Raw genomic sequence first — 19,088 nt, 5'->3', positions numbered from 1 at the left:
GAAACCAGGACGGCTTCTCTGAATGAGGGTCGTCCCTGAAAAATAGTGACACCTGGAGGGTCTGCCATAGCTGAGTTGGGATTTGTATCTTAGTCCAGATGCCTCTGAGAACCTTAAAATCCACTCCTGATTGTTCCTTGGCAAGCTAAGGATGCTAGGGGTGCTGATCAGCTAATTGGCACTAACCACAAGTCCCAGTGGGATGGGGTGCAATACAGAACTTCGCAGGAGGAGCTCCATAGCACATCCAGTCCTACCAGTGCTTGCTGTGCTGTGTCACTGGTGATGACAGTATTGGGCAGGGCTGCACTGTGAAATTCCCAGTGGGAAAACTCTGTAGTATATTTGAACTCTCTGGGATGTGCTGATATATGTGCAAGTGCAAATATTCATTGGCAACTTGAATTCAAGCCGGCAGTGCAAATGATGATTCTCTGCAGGCATGACTCAAGCTGCACCTACAAAGGAAAAATGTCCCTTTATCTCACAGCTTGGGTTCAAGTTAGCAATGAAAATAATCTTTGTAGGCACAGCTTGATATTGCCAGTATCTTAGATCCAACAAAAAGGAACTCTGGTGTTGAAGAAGATGGAGATTTCGGCGAATAGTATTTATATTAATACTCTTCATGGATTAAATATAAATGTACCATACAGGAATTCGAGAAAATAAACAGCATTTATTTAAAATTGTTTTAATAGTAGCTCAAATGTACAGCAAACCTTCCCCCCGCCCCCGCTCCCCAGCCCTTCAGAAAGGTTAATTATTTCCAGCACTGCAGTTGTTTTAACAACTTTCCACAAAATATTCCCAGGACAAAACTATCTAACAAGTCTCAGCAGATGTTTGTCTTGTCCCAAAGTACATTTATGATTACAGAAGTATGTAAAGAAGAATGCAAGCAAGTGAAAATCATGAATGTAACTTTGAATTTAATAAATAATAACAAGAATAACATAACATAGTGCTCTTTGGGTTTTTTTGTTTTAGCTTTGTCACATGGTGGCAATAAATTTTACAAATCTCTCAGAATAGCAGCCGTGTTACAGGGAGGAAAAAACGAAGGTCACAGTTGTGCTTTCACTCCTGGGACCATTAGAAAGGATGCATTTATATATACAGGACTCTCTTTGGAATGAAGCTCCCATTCATAGTATTTACATGATCATAGAGAAATAAGGAAACTCTCTCCTTGCTCTGAGTGTCTCAGTATCTTAAGATTTACTGCACACTGGGTGAGTTGGAAGTAGGTGATCTTCCTGAAAGGCAGGTCACAAGCACCATCCTGTGTGTTCTCTTTCATCTATATATATAAAAATGTAAAAATCGTGAAAGTGCAGGATCCACTTTTCTCCGTAGCTGCTTGACCGATCGTCCTGAAATTTTGACACAATGATCCAGGCCACTCCCCGAGCGTTGTTAGGAAAAAAAAATCCCTCAAATCTCACACCTCCGCAGGTACAAACCTCTTTTTCAACAAAGTAAAACAGCGCCCTCAAGTGGATTTCCTCCCACAGTACACCCCCTCCCTTCCTGGGAAATCTACACCACACCCACAAACTCCGCCTCCACCACGAGATCCACCACTCACATACATCCATCCAGCAGAGGTGTTGAAGACCAAACCAACTGAAAACAGGCCTTTTCCAGCAACAAGACCCAACATTGCCAAGTGGAGGTAGGGGCCTGCCTGGGGGGGATGGGGGGCCGAATAGGGGGCAGGGATACGTAATGGGTCAGAACAGGGTGGGGGGGAGACACAGGGATGAAACCTGCCCTCTCCACAGTATCTCGCCTCGACTCAGGGGGACTCTGAGGCTCAGGGGGATCTGAAGGGGGGCTATTACCCTCCATTTCACAGACTAACACACAGCAACATGTGCAGGGCCAGCTAGTACATTATATTTGTATTCAGCACATGTTAAAGACTTTTTTGGTGTACCCATTGAAATAGCTATATGTCAATTTTTTAAAAAAAAAAAGTACAGTACAAGTATTAGGGAGCCAATTTACTTAGGTACTTAAAGCATTATTAATCCTGCTCTTCAGTTCTGACTGGAGATGATCAAGCCCATAGGGTTTGGTATATGTCAGGCATTCCCCACAATTTCACTTTGGTAGATGCACATTTTTTTACGCCTGAAAGGCAGGAACAGGAACTGTGAAGGTTTGTTTGTTTGCTTGTTAGTTATTTTAAATAGATTTGTATTTAAATGACATCAAGCCAAATAAGTGTGAGCTCCATAACAAGTCTGCATAGCCACATGTTTTTCTCGTTGCAACTCTTCAGTCCCTATCCTTGTTTCTCTTGATTGTTTATCTGAGCCATACTTCCTAGCGTATACAAAGCCAAGCTTTCTTAAATGCTAGCAGGACTGCTTTCCAAGGCTTCAAACTCTTTGGAAAGAATTCTCTCATCTCATCACTTTTGCTCTCTCTCAAGTTCCATCATGTTATATGTTCAACAGATACAAAGTCATATTTCATTTTCTAAAATTGGGAATGGAAAATTCCTGTTCCGGTCCTGTCATCTAGCCATCCTCTGAAGAACAAACGCGGTTCAGTAGCTAGGAGCCAGGACACAAAAAAATTATGGCTGAACTATTTAGTATTGGTTTACTGAATAAGTAAGTTTTTACTGAATAGTATTTGTTTACTGTTTTAACTGCTGCTTGCTTGCATTTTTGATTGAGGTCATTTAAATAGTTGTTCAGTTGTGATTTCAATCCACCATCTTTGTAATTTTGAGAATTTTTAATTCATTAAATGGGGTGTACATTTTTAATTAATTAAACAGGATGTACGTTGATAAATAGATTTGTACCAAGAAGTCCAAAGGGCACTGTTTTCTCAGGCAGCAGTCTTTCAACTACATGGCAAACAGCATGAAGAAGAATCTCAAAAAGTGTTTGTGGCGTGATCAGGGCCAGTTCATATGTTCTAAAATCCTCCATATGGAGAGATGCAGCCACATAGAGGAGTTAACATATAAACTGGTGTGGCCACATATCTGTTATCACTTGTCCATCCTAATGAGGTGGGTAAATTGGTTACATAGTTGGGCAAGTCACTGTCTTTTAGCTTTATTCCTCCTCTGTGAAACAGGAATAATGGTGACTTATGTTTCCTTCTGTCTTAGTAAGTGATAAATGGTGGGAGTCTATACATGACTAATCAGAAGCATGTCTCATCGAATTTAGTCTATACATGACTAATCAGAAGCATGTCTCATCGAATGGAGGCAGTGAGAGATTTTACTTTCTTGGGCTCCTTGATCACTGCAGATGGTGACAGCAGTCACGAAATTAAAACACGCCTGCTTCTTGGGAGAAAAGCAATGACAAACCTAGACAGCATCTTAAAAAGCAGAGACATCACCTTGCCGACAAAGGTCCGTATAGTTAAAGCTATGGTTTTCCCAGTAGTGATGTATGGAAGTGAGAGCTGGACCATTAAGAAGGCTGATCGCCGAATAATTGATGCTTTTGAATTATGGTGCTGGAGGAGACTCTTGAGAGTCCCATGGACTGCTAGAAGATCAAACCTATCAATTCTTAAGGAAATCAGCCCTGAGTGCTCCCTGGAAGGACAGATCGTGAAGCTGAGGCTCCAATACTTTGGCCACCTCATGAGAAGAGAAGAATCCTTGGAAAAGACTCTGATGTTGGGAAAGATTGAGGGCACTAGGAGAAGGGGACGACAGAGGACGAGATAGTTGGACAGTGTTCTCGAAGCTACGAACATGTGTTTGACCAAACTACGGGAGGCAGTGCAAGACAGGAGTGCCTGGCGTGCTATGGTCCATGGGGTCACGAAGAGTCGGACACGACTAAACGACTAAACAACAACAACAGAATTGCAGCCAAAGATGGCCAATTTTTGAAGTGCTAAGTTAGCAGTAGCAATTCTAGATGGCCATTTGACCTGATCCAGTAGTCTCTTCTTACATTATTAGGCTCGTTGTTTCACAGTATATTGCTGTCATGTTCTTATTTTGCCCTGTAAAGCATTCCTGTTTCTCTGCAAGTTTATCTCATGGTACATTATGTAGAATTTTTACTTGTCACCTAATTCATACATCACTTAGGCAGTATAGGTCATAAAATATATCCTGGAGAGCATATAAATTTCTCTTAAGAGGAATAAATGAAGACTTGTGATTTTCTGACCAATAACTTGTAATTAAGCCAAACCACAAAGTCTTTGTACTGGTCAACTTGAGAAGTAAAACCAATTCATCCTTCCATTAAGTTTCAGACCTCAGGACATGTTAGGGTTCCGACATGGAGCCTCCTGGTCTGCACACGGATGCCTGATTTTGTAAGTACGTGAAAACTTGGACGGAAAGGGACAAGCTTATCTTCCTAGGCTCCATGCCCCAAGTAGTCTATTGGTTTTTCCAGGTCAGGATTTGATTATAAATAGTTCCAAGTAAAGCCTAGAATGATCTTTGCCTAGATGACATCAAGATTCTGGCCTTGTCTATATGAATCTCTACTTTCCCTTTAGAATACCCACAGCTAGAATCCAGATTGTCTTCTGGTCTGCTGGACTGCCACATCCCAACACCCACACACCCACCAGCACATCAATGTCATCCAGCTCCCTTGTTCTTATGCCTGCTTGCCTTTCAACTTGCTGCTTCCCATCATCTTTGTTCCAGTAAACTGCTTGGCTCAACTGTATTCCCTGGTCTGTGACTGATCCTGCTTTGAGATTTACCCTATTATGCAATGTTTGGCTTATGCAGCTCTTCCTCTGCCTTTCAGTAAGATCTGATCCAAAGCTGTATTGCTGTCTCTGCTTCCTGGATCCATACTTTCCACACACTGTGTGTTTGCCTTTGACCCAGCTCTGACAATCTGTAAGATCACATCATGGTTACCATTTAACACACTTTCATAGTGTACTCAAAACCCTTCAGGTCTGCATTAATTCACCCAGCACCATCACCCAATTACTTCCATACTTCAGTACTGTGGAAAGGAAGGAATAGTTCAAACTTTTTTTTACCAGTCATAAAAGATGCTATGTAATAATTTATCTTTGTTTAGCCATCTGCTATTATTGATACTGTTATTACTGTAGAGAATAGCTCTCTCAAAGCATTATAACAACCTCCCGCCCAAGTAGCATCATGTGAAGGAGAACAGGGACAAGCATGCTAAGATACACCTTCAGCCTTGTCGCCCATCACTCCTTGTGGAGACTCACTACATGATATAGAATGCTGGAATATCAGTTTTCTAGATTGTTCAGGAATCTCCATGAATACGAGGTTCCAGGTGTGCCCCCAGCGGGCAAAGTCTCCCTCCCACATAGTCCTCTTCACATGGGAGATGATAATGCCGGATGTGAGCTAAGAAGGTTAATTACTTTGTCATTTAACTCTCCAGGTTGCACTCACTGTTTAATGTAATGTTAAAATGTGATATTCCTGCCAGTGCTCCAGGTTTCTCATTAGTTACTGTTGGGGTTGGCACTTCAATTTGCATGTTTAGACCTTTGAACCTCCCCCCTTAAATAAATTCAGACAAGACTCAAATTTTGGTTTGGTTTTTGCCAGAATTTAGGCCACAACTTTATTGATTACAGCAAGTGAGTGGTTGCATAGGCTCTGGTTCAATTAGCTCCCTGCACCATTGCAGGTAGCGCTGACCCAGGGCACCAGCATCGGCCAGCCTAGGATGAACACCTGGATAGGCAGAAAGCCGGGGACATGCTATGTCCACCACCCAGATGTCCCCCTGGACTCAGGCACGGGCACAACCCCCTCACAGGGTTGACCAAACCATAGAGTCCCTGGATTCCTTTAACGGAGTACCCTTCACATAGGGATGGCGAGAGCGCTCCCCCATCCCTATCACCTGAATCAGAGCTTACAAGTTGTGACGATTTGCTATGTGGCAGGCGAAACCCAAGTGGCAGCAGCCAATCAGCCAAGTGGGGGAAATTCCTGCTGTGCCCCTGTCCCAACGAGAGAAGACACACAACCACATCGCAAGGTCAAGCACACAAGCCCTAAAAGTAGGGAGAGGTGGGCGGGTGTTCCGATGCACTGACCAAAAGAGGAAGCTCTGGGTCACATGCATGGGCATATATAGGTCCCTTGATTGGTTTGGCTAGTGTCCCATTGGCCTGATTAAACCCAGCATCAAGGGACCTACCAATAGGGTGTTGTGGCTATCCAATCGTACCCACCCACAACACAGGGTTTGGTTGCCAGGTCACACCGCAACTCTTTGAGGGAGGACAGGATTTGGCTGAAGATATTGAACATGAATGACATTTGATTGCAGTGGTGCTGATTAGAAAATAGCTAGGCTCTGTTAACAACATCAAGAATAGTTTGTTATTTCTAACCCCAGTCTTCTGCATTTGTACTCAGAATAATTTACAACTAATACATAAAAGACAAGAACAGACCTTCTCTGCAGTGGCTCCCCATTTGTGTAATGCTTCATTATATACCTTTAGGCAAGAGGCAAAAGCCTTTGTTTTTAACCAGGCCTTTGGTTGATTTTATTGACATCCTATGCTCTTTTAAAATGGGGAGGGGGCGTTACTGGGTTGTTGTTCTTATTTTGATTATGTATTTTGTGGTTTTATATTCTGATTTTATCCTGTGAACCATCCTGAGACATGAAATACCATTAGAGGGCATTCAACACTGATATAATGTGAGGACAGTATTGTAGACATGTCATGGTAGTTTATTAATAAAAGGTATATGGTGAAATCAATTGCTAGTCATCCTCAGAGTAGACCTCTTGAAATCAATGGACCTGGACCCATAGAGTATACTTAGAAGCTTGACTGAGGGCTTTAAAAGAAGACTATACAATCGAATGTGCCTCACAAAAATACCTAACTTGTTTTGAAATGCACTGTACTGAAATACAATGCCTGCGTGTGGATGATGAAATGACGCCCCACTTCCAATTATGTTATAAAATATAGTGTGTGTGTGTTTCAGATTTTCTTCACTTAATCACAGCTGCAAGTATTTCATAGCCAAGTCCAAGAAAATGTCCAGCAACATGGGTTCCTTGTGTTAATGTGGGTGATCATTAACAAAATCATTCTGGAAATGCAGGGTTTAGCTGGGAACTAATTAATCTTTGAAATTAATTTATTTCCTGTAGAAGTTATTTTCATAATGAAAGAAAGTGGTTATGTGATGTAACACATGACAACTCCACTTGCCAGCTAATTATGCTGCTGACCCAAGAGCCTAACGATGGCCAATGCAAATGTTCTTATTTTTTAAATCACAAATTGTTAGGCCTGCTGAAATTATGAGCTTGGTTTAAGACATGCGACTATTTTGATTTTATGAGCATTTGAGGCTGCAATCCTAACACTACTTACCTGGGAGGAAGACCCCTTTGAACAGTAGAACTTGCTTCTGTGTAGACATGGCTGTTGGATTTGCGTTGCGTTCAATGTAGTGCTAAGCAAAATGTTCCAATAGGCACAAGGAGTTCTCTTTGCACAATGGAATATTCTCTAATGTATCTGCTTGCATACAATCCCTAGAAAGGAAAGCAGTGTTCCCCAGCTTAGTTCTCTACACAGACAAAATACATTTCCTTGTATAAGAAAGCCTTTTAATTTCTGATCTAGACTGAACTTGCTGTACTTCCATCTACCTTCTTAGAGTCAGCAGACATAAAAAGCCAGTTTCCTGCATAAGGGGACCATCATCGATTCATGAATCACACACACACACACACACCGTACCCAATGTATGGAAGTGTTATGATGATGTGCAAAAGGTTGGATCCACACTAAACATGAGAAGAATTCTTCTCTTGGGAAACACAAGTGGGAAGAGGCAATTTTGATTGATTCACCCTGCAACCCACCACCCTTTTAAAAAGGATTGGATAACTTTTTGGAGCAGCATGGGAGGCGGTGCTGGAGGCTGCAGGGAATACTGGTGAAAATTGCATCACTCCCCCTTCCTCAAGCAGTAGCCCCTGCAGGATCCAAGTCTGCATTCAACACATTAGCTTTAATAAAAGGCTATTTAACTGGGGGTGGTTTCCCACACCACCCTGAGCTGTGGTTCTTCAGCAGCAGCAGCAGCGTAAGTGATTGTAAGGCACAGTGAAGTCAGTGGATTCTGTAATGAGCCTGTGATTATTAATTCCATTCTTCAGGTTGATGATGGTATTAAAAGAGGCTTTAAAATAGGTTTAGTGTTTGAAGATACTTGCATAAACAAACAAAAGCATGTTTCTCATTTTATATTGTTTTTCAGGGAGTTCAGTTTTTCTTTAATTTTTCCCACATCCCTCCCCCCCCCCTCCTTTAATCCTTCTGGTTTTGATCATGTAGGAAATGGAGCATGAAGAAGCTAAAGGAGAAAGAAAAGAGAGTGTAAAACGCCTCTTTTAAATAGGAGTGAAATGTGGATTCCATTAGTCTCTTCAAACTAAATGCTCACCTCAGTGTTGGGCAGGGGTCTTTGTGAGGATATAGCAGATGAGCAGGGGTATGAAGAGTCTGTCCTTATTAGCGAAACAAATACTAGCACTCCAGAGGTTTCACTTTATTGAGCTTGACTGCGAGCCAATTTCAATATACAAAAAAATAGTTCAAGGTAAAGTCTTCTTTAGAAAGTACTACTTTAGACTTCAGATGGGGAGCTATTAGCTTGAGAGAGAGAGAGAAGGCTGAAACCATTGTCTCTGATTTATTAGCTGCAAAGTAATCCAAACATGTGATCCACCACCTGTAGTGTCCAAAAAAGACATATATGTATACTGTGTCTTCCTTTGTAGGTAAAATCTCACACATGAAGATATGAGAGATACCTAGGAAGCCATTTATGTTCAATGCCCTTTCCAAGAGGGAACTGATTCCAGCTGAACTTTTCCTTCTGTGTGGGGCAAGGAAAAACATGACATGATACATTCTACCAGCTTCTTGGTTAACGTATATATAAGCAGCCCTTGTGGCATGCAAGTTGGAAGTTTAACAAACTAGAAGTAGGATGGTTACCTGCCCTATTTAATCTGGCCCCGAAATGGCATTTTTTAGACCCTACATTCTTCCAACTTCACCCTTAGGAGTCAAATTTGTTAGGTCCTTTCTTAATGGTTCAGCACTCATGCAGTGAAGTTGACTTACTATTTTCTTTGCTTTAAGTGTTTGGGGGGGAGGTGTTTTTCTTTTATTTCTAAACCTACTATACTAATTTGACATGATACTACATAATACCACACTAAGAACTGATGCTACACTGTGAACTGATGCTACACTGTGTAATATGTTGTACTGTTCATGCTTTGGAAGAGGGTAGTTCTCGCACAATTTGTCATCTTCAGAATGAACATTTTACATGGTAGGAAAATACTCTATGTTCTCTGTAATTAATGCTAAATGTGTTGTGTTTTGTTTTCCAGGTCCTCCAGTAAGTACATGGATGTTACTCTTGATCATGAGTCAACAAAGTTAAGGCATTTATTTTCCTTTCTGTGTCATTTCACGGGAACAGTACTTTTGTAGAGGTGTGTCTAGGGCATAAATTGGTACCAGATGCTGCTTTTCCCTGCGCTTGTTATAGGAATGTTTGGGAAATGCTTTTTTCACTCTCTGCCTACATGGCTTTTTGACCATTTAAAGTCTAGTAAAAACCTTTTTTTTCAAACATCTTTTTGTGGGTCTCAAAAATAAATGAACAATATGCCTGTTTTATGCTTGTATTATTTATTGCAAATGTTAAATTACCTCACCAGCTCCCAGCAGCCTCTAACATGTCTGAGGGGTGGTTGCTACTGATGCTGATGGCACAAAGCTGTGACTAAATGTGCCGCATTGTGGCTGGGGAGCTGCGCAATTGAGGTTGTTCAGAAAGTTGTAAACACTGCAGGCCAAGAACCTACTCAAAAAAACTTTTAAACCAGCGTTGCAAATGTGTTTTAATGGGGCAGTCATCTAAATTCTAGCTCTGCTTTCCATTCCTGCCTACACTCTTCACCCTTACATGTGCTGCCCTTAGCAATAACATGAAGAGGGTATAAAGAGGGAGAGACCAGTTATATGCTCTATAACTTTAAGGCACATTTGAAACGCATTCTCCCCCTCAGAGAATTCCGGACACTGTAGTTTAAGAGTTCCTGGAAATCGTAACTGTCTGAGGGATTGACTGCAGTGCCCTGGTTTTTTGTCGAAACAAAATAAAAAAAAAATCCTTCCAGTAGCACCTTAGAGACCAACTAAGTTTGTCATTGGTATGAGCTTTCGTGTGCATGCACACTTCTTCATATGCACACGAAAGCTCATACCAACAACAAACTTAGTGTGCATACCAATGGCAAACTTAGTTGGTCTCTAAGGTGCTACTGGAAGGATTTTTTTATTTTGTTTCGACTACGGCAGACCAACACGGCTACCTACCTGAACTAGAATTACAGGTAATACTTTGGGTACTTTTTATTTTTTGTCATCAGATGTGGATGGATGCATACAGTATCCACATATATTGTTTCAAGTCATGAACACTCATGCACATTTAAATCCCCATTTTTCCTGGAAAAATTTTTCGTGTGTGTGAGTGTGTTGGGGGGGATGTGCTTTGTACATGCTTTAAAGGTATATTCTGGCATCCAGAAGGGCACAGTGTACCTTCAGTAGCACAAAGGCAAGTGGGAGGCAGCTATAGTGGGAGAAGAGGAGGCAGAGCTGGCCTCCCCATGAAACAGGGTGAAGTGCCCGCCTCAGGCAGTGGAAGTGCAAGAGGTGATGCTCTGCTTGCTCCACCACTTCTGCCACCAAGAGGAAGGCGTTCTGGCATGCACCGTTGCCACTCATCTTCCCCACCTAAAGGCGGAGAAGCTGAGTGAGCAGCCCACTGTAAGGATTGCCCCAGCTCCCGCCAAGTTTGGTGAAAGCCAGGGCTCCACCACAGCTCCACCAGGGAAGCTGAGTGGCAGCACTTTGAGGAGCACCTTGGCTCCTGACAGATTCAGTGAGAGCTGGGGCATTCCTGTGTGCCATGTTGCCAATCTGCTCCGCTTCCCAACAGTGGAAAGCCAAGCAGCAACTCTTTGAGCAGCAGTTCGAGAGCGAGAGTGTGGCAGCAGCAGAAGTGGGGGCACAGCAGGGGGGCAGGAGGCGGCAATTCCTGTTTCACCTCAGGAGGGGAGGGGTGCCTTGCATAGGTGATCTACAAAGCTTTTCACATTTACCCATTAAGTTGGGTTGGATGTGATTTGTCAAAGGTTCCAAGGGAAACACTGTGTCAGGCTGTGAAGCTGCTTTGAATAGCTTTGCTCTCTGTGGTTTCATCAGCTGGGCTCCTAAAAGTTGTATAGAGAGGTTCCTTCAAATTAGTAAGCTCCCTCTCAAATATCAGAGCAAATACAAATAAACATTTAGATTTACTTAGTGTCTGGTAGTAAAACAAACAACCAAAATCTATCAAGAAAGAAAAGACATATTTAGAACTCTGTTGAATTCTGCCACTCGAGGCAATTTCATAATGGGGTATTAAGTGTGTTCTTAGTTTAATAATCAACTGTGAAGTTTTTGTGCCCCATTTCACATCTTTCTTAGCACTTGCCTGCAATTGTGAATGGTGGAAATGCAATTCAGTACCCTTAAGACTCAGAAAATGCTTTCCATATAATATTTAAAATATAACATTAAAAAAAGTTTTTCTCCCCTGCATAAACATCCTTCTAATATTAGCTAAAATAAATTTTAAACTGTTTGAGGTTGGATTTTAGGTTTCAGATATTTATTTATCAAAGTGCCAGTTTTGAAATTTGCTGTTGTATTTTGAACGTTAGGCATGTCATGCAATAGGAGTTGAAACTATTTTTTTCCCCTTCTTGAGTTTGCTGCAGAAAAATCAGAAATTGGAGGTTGTAGAAAACTTGTTCTTGCTGTGCTTTGTTATCCTGCATGAGCATTAAGCCAGTGATGGATGTTATAAAGGAAATTCATGGGAAACATATTTTAGTGATGTATTTTATTCTACTGGATTCTTTGAAACAGATCTGCTCAAAGTACTCTCCAGTTCAGGCTTTAAAATATAGATACGGCACTAATCTACCGGTTTCATGGAATTTGTGTGTCACTGGTAATTATTAGTAGAATTTAACTATGGTGGTGGGAGCTCATTTTAAAACCATTGCACTGAGGATTTATGCTGGGCTATATGACAGCTTGGCACTCTGTTTAGAGTTTTTTAGCCAATTCTGCAGGAACTGCTACAATAGAATTTGCAATGTGTGCTCACTGATAATTCATGAGAGACAAAGTGTAGCCAACTTGTTTATAGTAACTTTTCACTGGATTTTTTTAAAATCATGGAGATAATTAAATGTTGTTGCTTGCCATACCTCATAATATTATAACTGAAAATGTAACCTTATTGGGTTCCAATTTAGCTATCAATAACATATGTGAATTATGGTGTGTTTCCATGTAGAGCTCCATAGATGTTAAAAGGACTGTACTGTACTTGGTGGCTTTAGATTGCATCCATTGCTACTTGCAAGACCAGACCCTGATACTCCTTCCACTGCACAGTTTGCTTACTTTTTTAATTGGACTGTTCATGCAAGATTTATTCCCTTTTTGCATCCAATCAGTTTCACTTGGAATTGATGTACTGTACTATGACTGAATTGCAAATATGCCTTTTTCACCTAAATAAGGTTTTCATTTACCTCCGTATAATACTGTTGCATAGTTGCAAAGCATAGTTTCTTTCCAACCCTAACTACAACAATGACAAAGTCCTTCTACTGTCCCCAATATTATTGTATTTGGACAGCATTACATTTAAGACAATTGGTTTCTTCTGCGCACCCCCTCCCCCTTTATTTTCTTTCTTCTGCCATAAGGAATTCATTACTACACATACCATAAAGCATCATACTATGCCGAGAATTCATTCTTCACTCCCTGTGCCACCAAAGCTGCTTCTTACTTTTCAGTTGCCATAAATTGGGTTCACATATTAAATATTAAACTTTGTGGTTCAGTATTTATGGATGCTAGATGACTGACCATCCTGTCTGCAGAATGAGTATGCTGTTCAAAAGTGCTTCAAAAGAGCTGGTTACAGAGGATATTAAAGTCACATGCTGAGTAGGTAATTTCTGCAACCTGAAGGATATATTTAACATGTTCTCGTAATTTAGCACCAACCATACAAAATATTATAAAACACTCTGTATGGTAAGGTAGAGAGTATGGAGGGTCACTGACACAGGAGTGTTCTGAACTGCATAGTACATACTGAGTCCATTATTATTGGGTTTTCAGTATTATTATTACTATTACTACTTCATTGACTATGCAAAAGCCTTTGACTGTGCCGACCACAGCAAACTATGGCAAATTCTTAAAGAAATGGGAGTGCCTGATCACCTCATCTGTCTCCTGAGAAATCTCTATGTGGGACAAGAAGCTACAGTTAGAACTGGATATGGAACAACTGATTGGTTCAAAATTGGGAAAGGAGTACGACAAGGTTGTATATTGTCTCCCTGCTTATTTAACTTATATGCAGAATTCATCTTGCGAAAGGCTGGACTAGATTAATCTCAAGCCGGAATTAAGATTGCCGGAAGAAATATCAACAACCTCAGGTATGCAGATGACACAACCTTGATGGCAGAAAGCGAGGAGGAATTAAAGAACCTTTTAATGAGGGTGAAAGAGGAGAGCGCAAAATATGGTCTGAAGCTCAACATCAAAAAAAACCAAGATCATGGCCACTGGTCCCATCACCTCCTGGCAAATAGAAGGGGAAGAAATGGAGGCAGTGAGAGATTTTACTTTCTTGGGCTCCTTGATCACTGCAGATGGTGACAGCAGTACTCATGAAATTAAAAGACACCTGCTTCTTGGGAGAAAAGCAATGACAAACCTAGACAGCATCTTAAAACGCAGAGACATCACCTTGCCTACAAAGGTCCGTATAGTTAAAGCTATGGTTTTCCCAGTAGTGATGTATGGAAGTGAGAGCTGGACCATAAAGAAGGCTGATCGCCGAAGAATTGATGCTTTTGAATTATGGTGCTGGAGGAGACTCTTGAGAGTCCCATGGACTGCAAGAAGATCAAACCCATCCATTCTGAAGGAAATCAGCCCTGAGTGCTCACTGGAAGGACAGGTCGTGAAGCTGAGGCTCCAATACTTTGGCCACCTCATGAGAAGAGAAGACTCCCTGGAAAAGACCCTGATGTTGGGAAAGATTGAGGGCACTAGGAGAAGGGGACGACAGAGGACGAGATGGTTGGACAGTGTTCTCGAAGTTACGAACATGAGTTTGACCAAACTGCGGGAGGCAGTGCAAGACAGGAGTGCCTGGCATGCTATGGTCCATGGGGTCACGAAGAGTCGTACACGACTAAACGACTAAACAACAACATTACTATTACTATTACCACTACTACTTTTACTACTACCTCTACTACTGTTACCAAAATGGGTAGGCCTATTGGCCCTAGGCACTCCCTCTGGGAGTGAGAGGTGGACATGTGTCTCTCATTTTAGAGGCAACATGAACAAAGCAGGTGAAAAAAGATAAAATACGTGGAGAGACATATATTTTTTCCTTGTTCACCCTCATCTCCCAATTGTCATCTCTAAACCTTCCTTTCTTATGAGGAGTTCCTCTAATCTGAATGTCCCCCATTGTGAGCAGAAGTGAGCCAGCTTGAAAAAGTACTGTAAGGAGTGCACAGATTGCCTCTGCCCCAGGTAATCTTCAGATATCCAGAACCAATCCTATATTTCATTCTGAGTTCCTATTTTGCTAAACAAAATTATCACAATGGGTCAGTTTGGTGTGAGGAGAATTTTGAATGGATCAAAGTGCTCCATTATTTAAAGCCGTTTCTTATTAAGCATTTCGGCTGTGGAACCAGGCACAAACTTTAAAAAAAAATTGGAGGAACATTTGTCTGAAGGTGTAAACTGGGTTACTGTTGTCCAGATATCATTCAGTGATCCAGATGCCAAATACATATTAAACTTATGCCCATAAAAATACTTGCATATTCCCCTTCGGCTCATGACCTTCTCAAGGGTTGTAATAGAAGAGGCATGAACTTCACAGCATATAATTAAAGAGTGTGTCAGCTAATACATTTTTATACCACTACTGCATGTATATATAAATAATATAGGTTTATGCCTCTGTTATATGTACACACTGCATAGTGTAACCTGAACCTGCTGCACAGATGCAGCTCTTGCTGCCTTACATTTGCAGAAAATAATTTATATCTCTGGTTGGAAGCAACATTAGGCAATGGTCCAGCCTAAGGCAAAGCAAAAGGGTCAAGGAAGCAAGACAGTCTCCCTCTCCCTCTGAAAAGGACTCATCTCCTCCCAGCTGATGTCCACTTGTAGTTCAAAAAGAAGAAAAAGCAGGGAGGCAAAGTTCAGCCATGTGCTCTAATTGCACTCTAAGTTCACCATGAGTATTCCAATTGCACTTGAACAGCATGACCATAGAGCTACGGAATCAAACATTTGGCTTATAATTATTTTTTAACAATGAAGGTGGTTATGTGTGATCCTAGTGACTTGCACATGGTGATGCATTAAGGACTACAAAATCAAATGGGATCATGAGGGCATGTTTGGGGAAACCACCACGTACATTAACTAACAACGACACCTGAAGGTTACTTTTCAGCTGAATTTTGGGTTTTTACACTGCTTTCAGTTCTGAGATATATCAGGTATCCCCTGTTAATAGGAAAACTACTCTTAGAAAAAGTTGTTTCATGTGGACTAATGGTTCAATGCAGTGTTGGGTCTAAGCCTGCAGGACGAGAGTTTCCATCTTTGCTGAGGCATAGGGTGGTATTCAACTAAGTTTTACTCAGTGAGACCCATTGAAATTAAAGAACATGACTAAGTCCATTAATTTCAATAGGTGCAGTCTGAGTAAAACTTAGCTGAATACTACCCGTAATGGAGAATGGTCTTTGGCAGATCACAATCTGACAACCCAGTCTACTACCTCATATGGTTGTTGCAAAGATAAAAATTAAAAAAGGATATACTATACCCAGCCATGAGCTCTGTTCTGCTCTCCTGCTGCCCTGGGGACAGGGGTTGTCCCCGACAGAGCTTCTGTTCCCTTTCAGATCAACCCCTGACTTTTTATATTCTATGATGCCTTGCTGCTGTTAAGTGCAATTGACTGATCTTATTGTTTTCCTTATTTAATATCACAGGGGCAGTCAGGACGAGTTGGTTACCCGGTAACTTTGCCTTTCCCTTTATTTTGTAATATTTTCTCCAAACTGCACATCATTCTGAACCTCATAGTCTTCTTCCTATCCTTTTCAGCACTCGCTCACTCTCTCTCCACCCTCCCACTTCTCCTTTCAATCATTACCACAGTTTTAAGGTTTTAATATTAAATCTTTGAAGAGCTGTTTCAATATGCATTGGTAGCAATTTATTTAATTGGCATTAGTGGATGAGCAACTAAAATGCAGGTTGGCAGTCTTGGATCTCATCCAAAGCTCCTTGGTTTCTACATGAAACACCCACATGCACAGGCTTCCACCTTCTGTCCAGTGTAAGGGGGATGTGCATGCAATAGAATATGCATCTTAGAAAAACAAAATAAGCGTTCTCAAAGTCTTCATTCACACAGGAATTACAAGCCTGTTTGGCTCGGTTTGTTTGTTTGTTTTTAGGAAGGCCGACACTGAACAGATTTCCATTGAGATATCTCAGAGTTTGCTTAATTGTAAACAGAGAAAGGCTTATATTTAGTTGTGATCTACAGATTATTACAGTACAGCAAATGCACAGTTATTTCTCTGGCTGTGAAAGAAAAGAACAGCTGGGATGTTTTGGAAGTCATTTGCATGAATATGTGTTAGGGCTAGTATCTGGGATCTGCCTTGCCGCAAGATCATTTGATAGGCATTTGTTATGTATTGTCCACTCCAGATATATTCTCTCAAACCTGTGCTTCTATTGCTGGAACATTATCATCATCATCATCATCATCATCATCATCACAATTTCCAGCATGTAATGTACCATAGTTGTATCTGGGGAAATGCAATTTGTTTTCCAGATAACACATCCATCATTGCTGTTTTTACTGTGTGAAATATGGTTGCATGACTATCACGAACACCTATTTGATATTGCTATGATAGAAATGATAAAGGTGTCTTAAGTCCTTCCCATTACCTGTGCAATTTTTATGACTGTTTGTTTAGTTTTATTTAATAACTTTTTCAGCTTTAGGGTGCAGTTCCAAGTGCCATTTACCTGGAAGTAGCTCCAGGTTATCTCTGCCTGATTTCTGAGCTGATTATACAATTGCACTGTTAGAGACAGACAGCTTCGTCATTTTAGTACTCCAGTATGACAACATCATGTAGCATTAAAAAAAAGTCTGTTGAAGCAAACATTAGCAAGGTTACTTCCTTTTTACATACCTGGATGCCATTTTTTAAGGTTAAAATTAGACGGTGGTGCATTATTTCTCTGTAAACACTGTACAAATACAGTACTTTTGTTTGGTGTTTTTTTAAAAGAACAAGTGGCATGCTCCTAGCTCTTTTTCCCATTCATTACATTGGCATAGCATGAGTTGCAATTACGTAAGTGTAGCAATTAATTACTGATAATGTGAGTTGTGGGTGGGGTTGGTCCTAAGAGGAGAAACTCTTCTGGTGATGTCTGTGTTAATTCATGTATTAAAGGCAAGTATAGGGTGTAAATGAGCATTCTGAATAAGAGAAAAGCAGGACTAGCTATAGAAGTAGCAAAGATTTACCTACTGGGAGGAGTTCTGCGAAGGGCAAAAGCAAAAAAAAAGGTACCAACTTGTGTAAAAACCTTCTTGGCTTTCAAATGCTAAGAATTTAATTTATTAAAGATTAGGCAAACAGGATTTGTTCTAAGTGGTCTGCTTAAATATAGTCACTAAGAATTTGAATGCTCTTTTATGAATTAGCATGGGTCGTAGAAATACTCTTACTGACTAATCATGTGTGTGTGTCTGTGTGTTTGTGTTTAAAAAATGCTTATTTTTTGGAGTCTTAGCTCTATTTTTAGTCACAATACCCTGCAAACAGGAAATGTTGGAATGTACTAATCCCCTATAGTTACATACCAATGGGTCAGTAATACATTTATAATCTATCCTCAGTGGGGGGATGCTTGGATACTGGCACATTAAAATTCATTCCTAGGCTCACCCTTTGTTCCAGAGCAAATGATCCATTATTGTCCTTGGCAAGCATCAAATTACTTCCCCTGGACTCAAACTGGTATGTAGTACTCCAGGAGCACAGTTGAGAAACTCAATCTTAAGGCTCCACTATTAGCTTTGTTTTCGGTGTGACTACAAAATCTCCATTGAGGTAGAGGGACATAACAACTCCACCAACCAGTGGGCACATTTCAAATTTTGAGAGAGTACTGTGGGCACCAGTCATAAATGGCCACAGACTTTTGAGTAGACATGGATTTCACTGTGCTCTAAGTTTACTATACAGTGAATCCATAACGAGTGCCTGGCCTCTACTTCCTGCACAGCAGGAAACATTCCTAAGCCTCTGCAAAGTTTTCACATTTTGAGAGGAGATAAGTATTTGCAGAAAATAACTTCTAGGAACTACTTGATCTCAAACAAATCCAACACAGGAAAGATGCGTCCTGGTCATAGCTGTCAAGTTATCCCTTTTTTAAAGGGATTTTCCCTTATGCTGAATAGGCTTCCTCTCGAGAAAAGGGAAAACTTGGCAGCTATGGTCCTGGTTGCTGAGGAAAAACAAAGGGAGATTCCAAGGACTAGAAAAGAAAGAAGCAGGAAAAGTGCAGTAAGCAAGGGGACCATAACCAGGGTCATCTTAAGCCCATCCGGTGCTGTGGTGCAAAGGTCCCTCCAGCGCTCGCCCCCCCCCCTGTTTCCCAGAGTTGCTGACCTTTTTAAAGGGGGGAACCCTAAAGTAAGTTGTATGCCGCTTTCCCCCCCTGCTCCATTTTATCCTCACAACACCCTGTAAGGTAGGTCAGGCTGAGAGAGAGTGATTGGCCCGAAGTCACCCAATAAGCTTCAGGGCTGAGTG

At 41.1% G+C, this 19,088-nt stretch overlaps 2 protein-coding genes across 2 annotated transcripts in view; both read left to right on the top strand.

Annotated features, from left to right (window-relative positions):
- Positions 1–9,703, top strand: part of LOC132591727 (collagen alpha-1(XXIII) chain-like) — a 207,894-nt gene extending 198,191 nt beyond the window's left edge. Inside the window, exon 4 of the mRNA XM_060271654.2 lies at positions 9,414–9,703. Within this exon, the coding sequence (XP_060127637.1) occupies positions 9,414–9,466 (53 nt within the window). The 3' untranslated portion in view covers positions 9,467–9,703. The remainder of the gene's footprint in view (positions 1–9,413) is intronic.
- A 6,506-nt stretch (positions 9,704–16,209) lies between these two features.
- The window catches only part of LOC118080387 (uncharacterized), an 81,761-nt gene continuing 78,882 nt past the window's right edge, over positions 16,210–19,088 (top strand). Inside the window, exon 1 of the mRNA XM_088661961.1 lies at positions 16,210–16,247. The gene's annotated coding sequence lies outside the window, so the exon portion shown is untranslated. The remainder of the gene's footprint in view (positions 16,248–19,088) is intronic.

Source organism: Zootoca vivipara, chromosome 2 (genome assembly GCF_965207765.1).
Source record: "Zootoca vivipara chromosome 2, rZooViv2.hap1.1, whole genome shotgun sequence".
In the NCBI taxonomy this organism is placed as follows: domain Eukaryota; kingdom Metazoa; phylum Chordata; class Lepidosauria; order Squamata; family Lacertidae; genus Zootoca; species Zootoca vivipara.
This window is presented reverse-complemented; position numbering and strand designations above follow the sequence as displayed.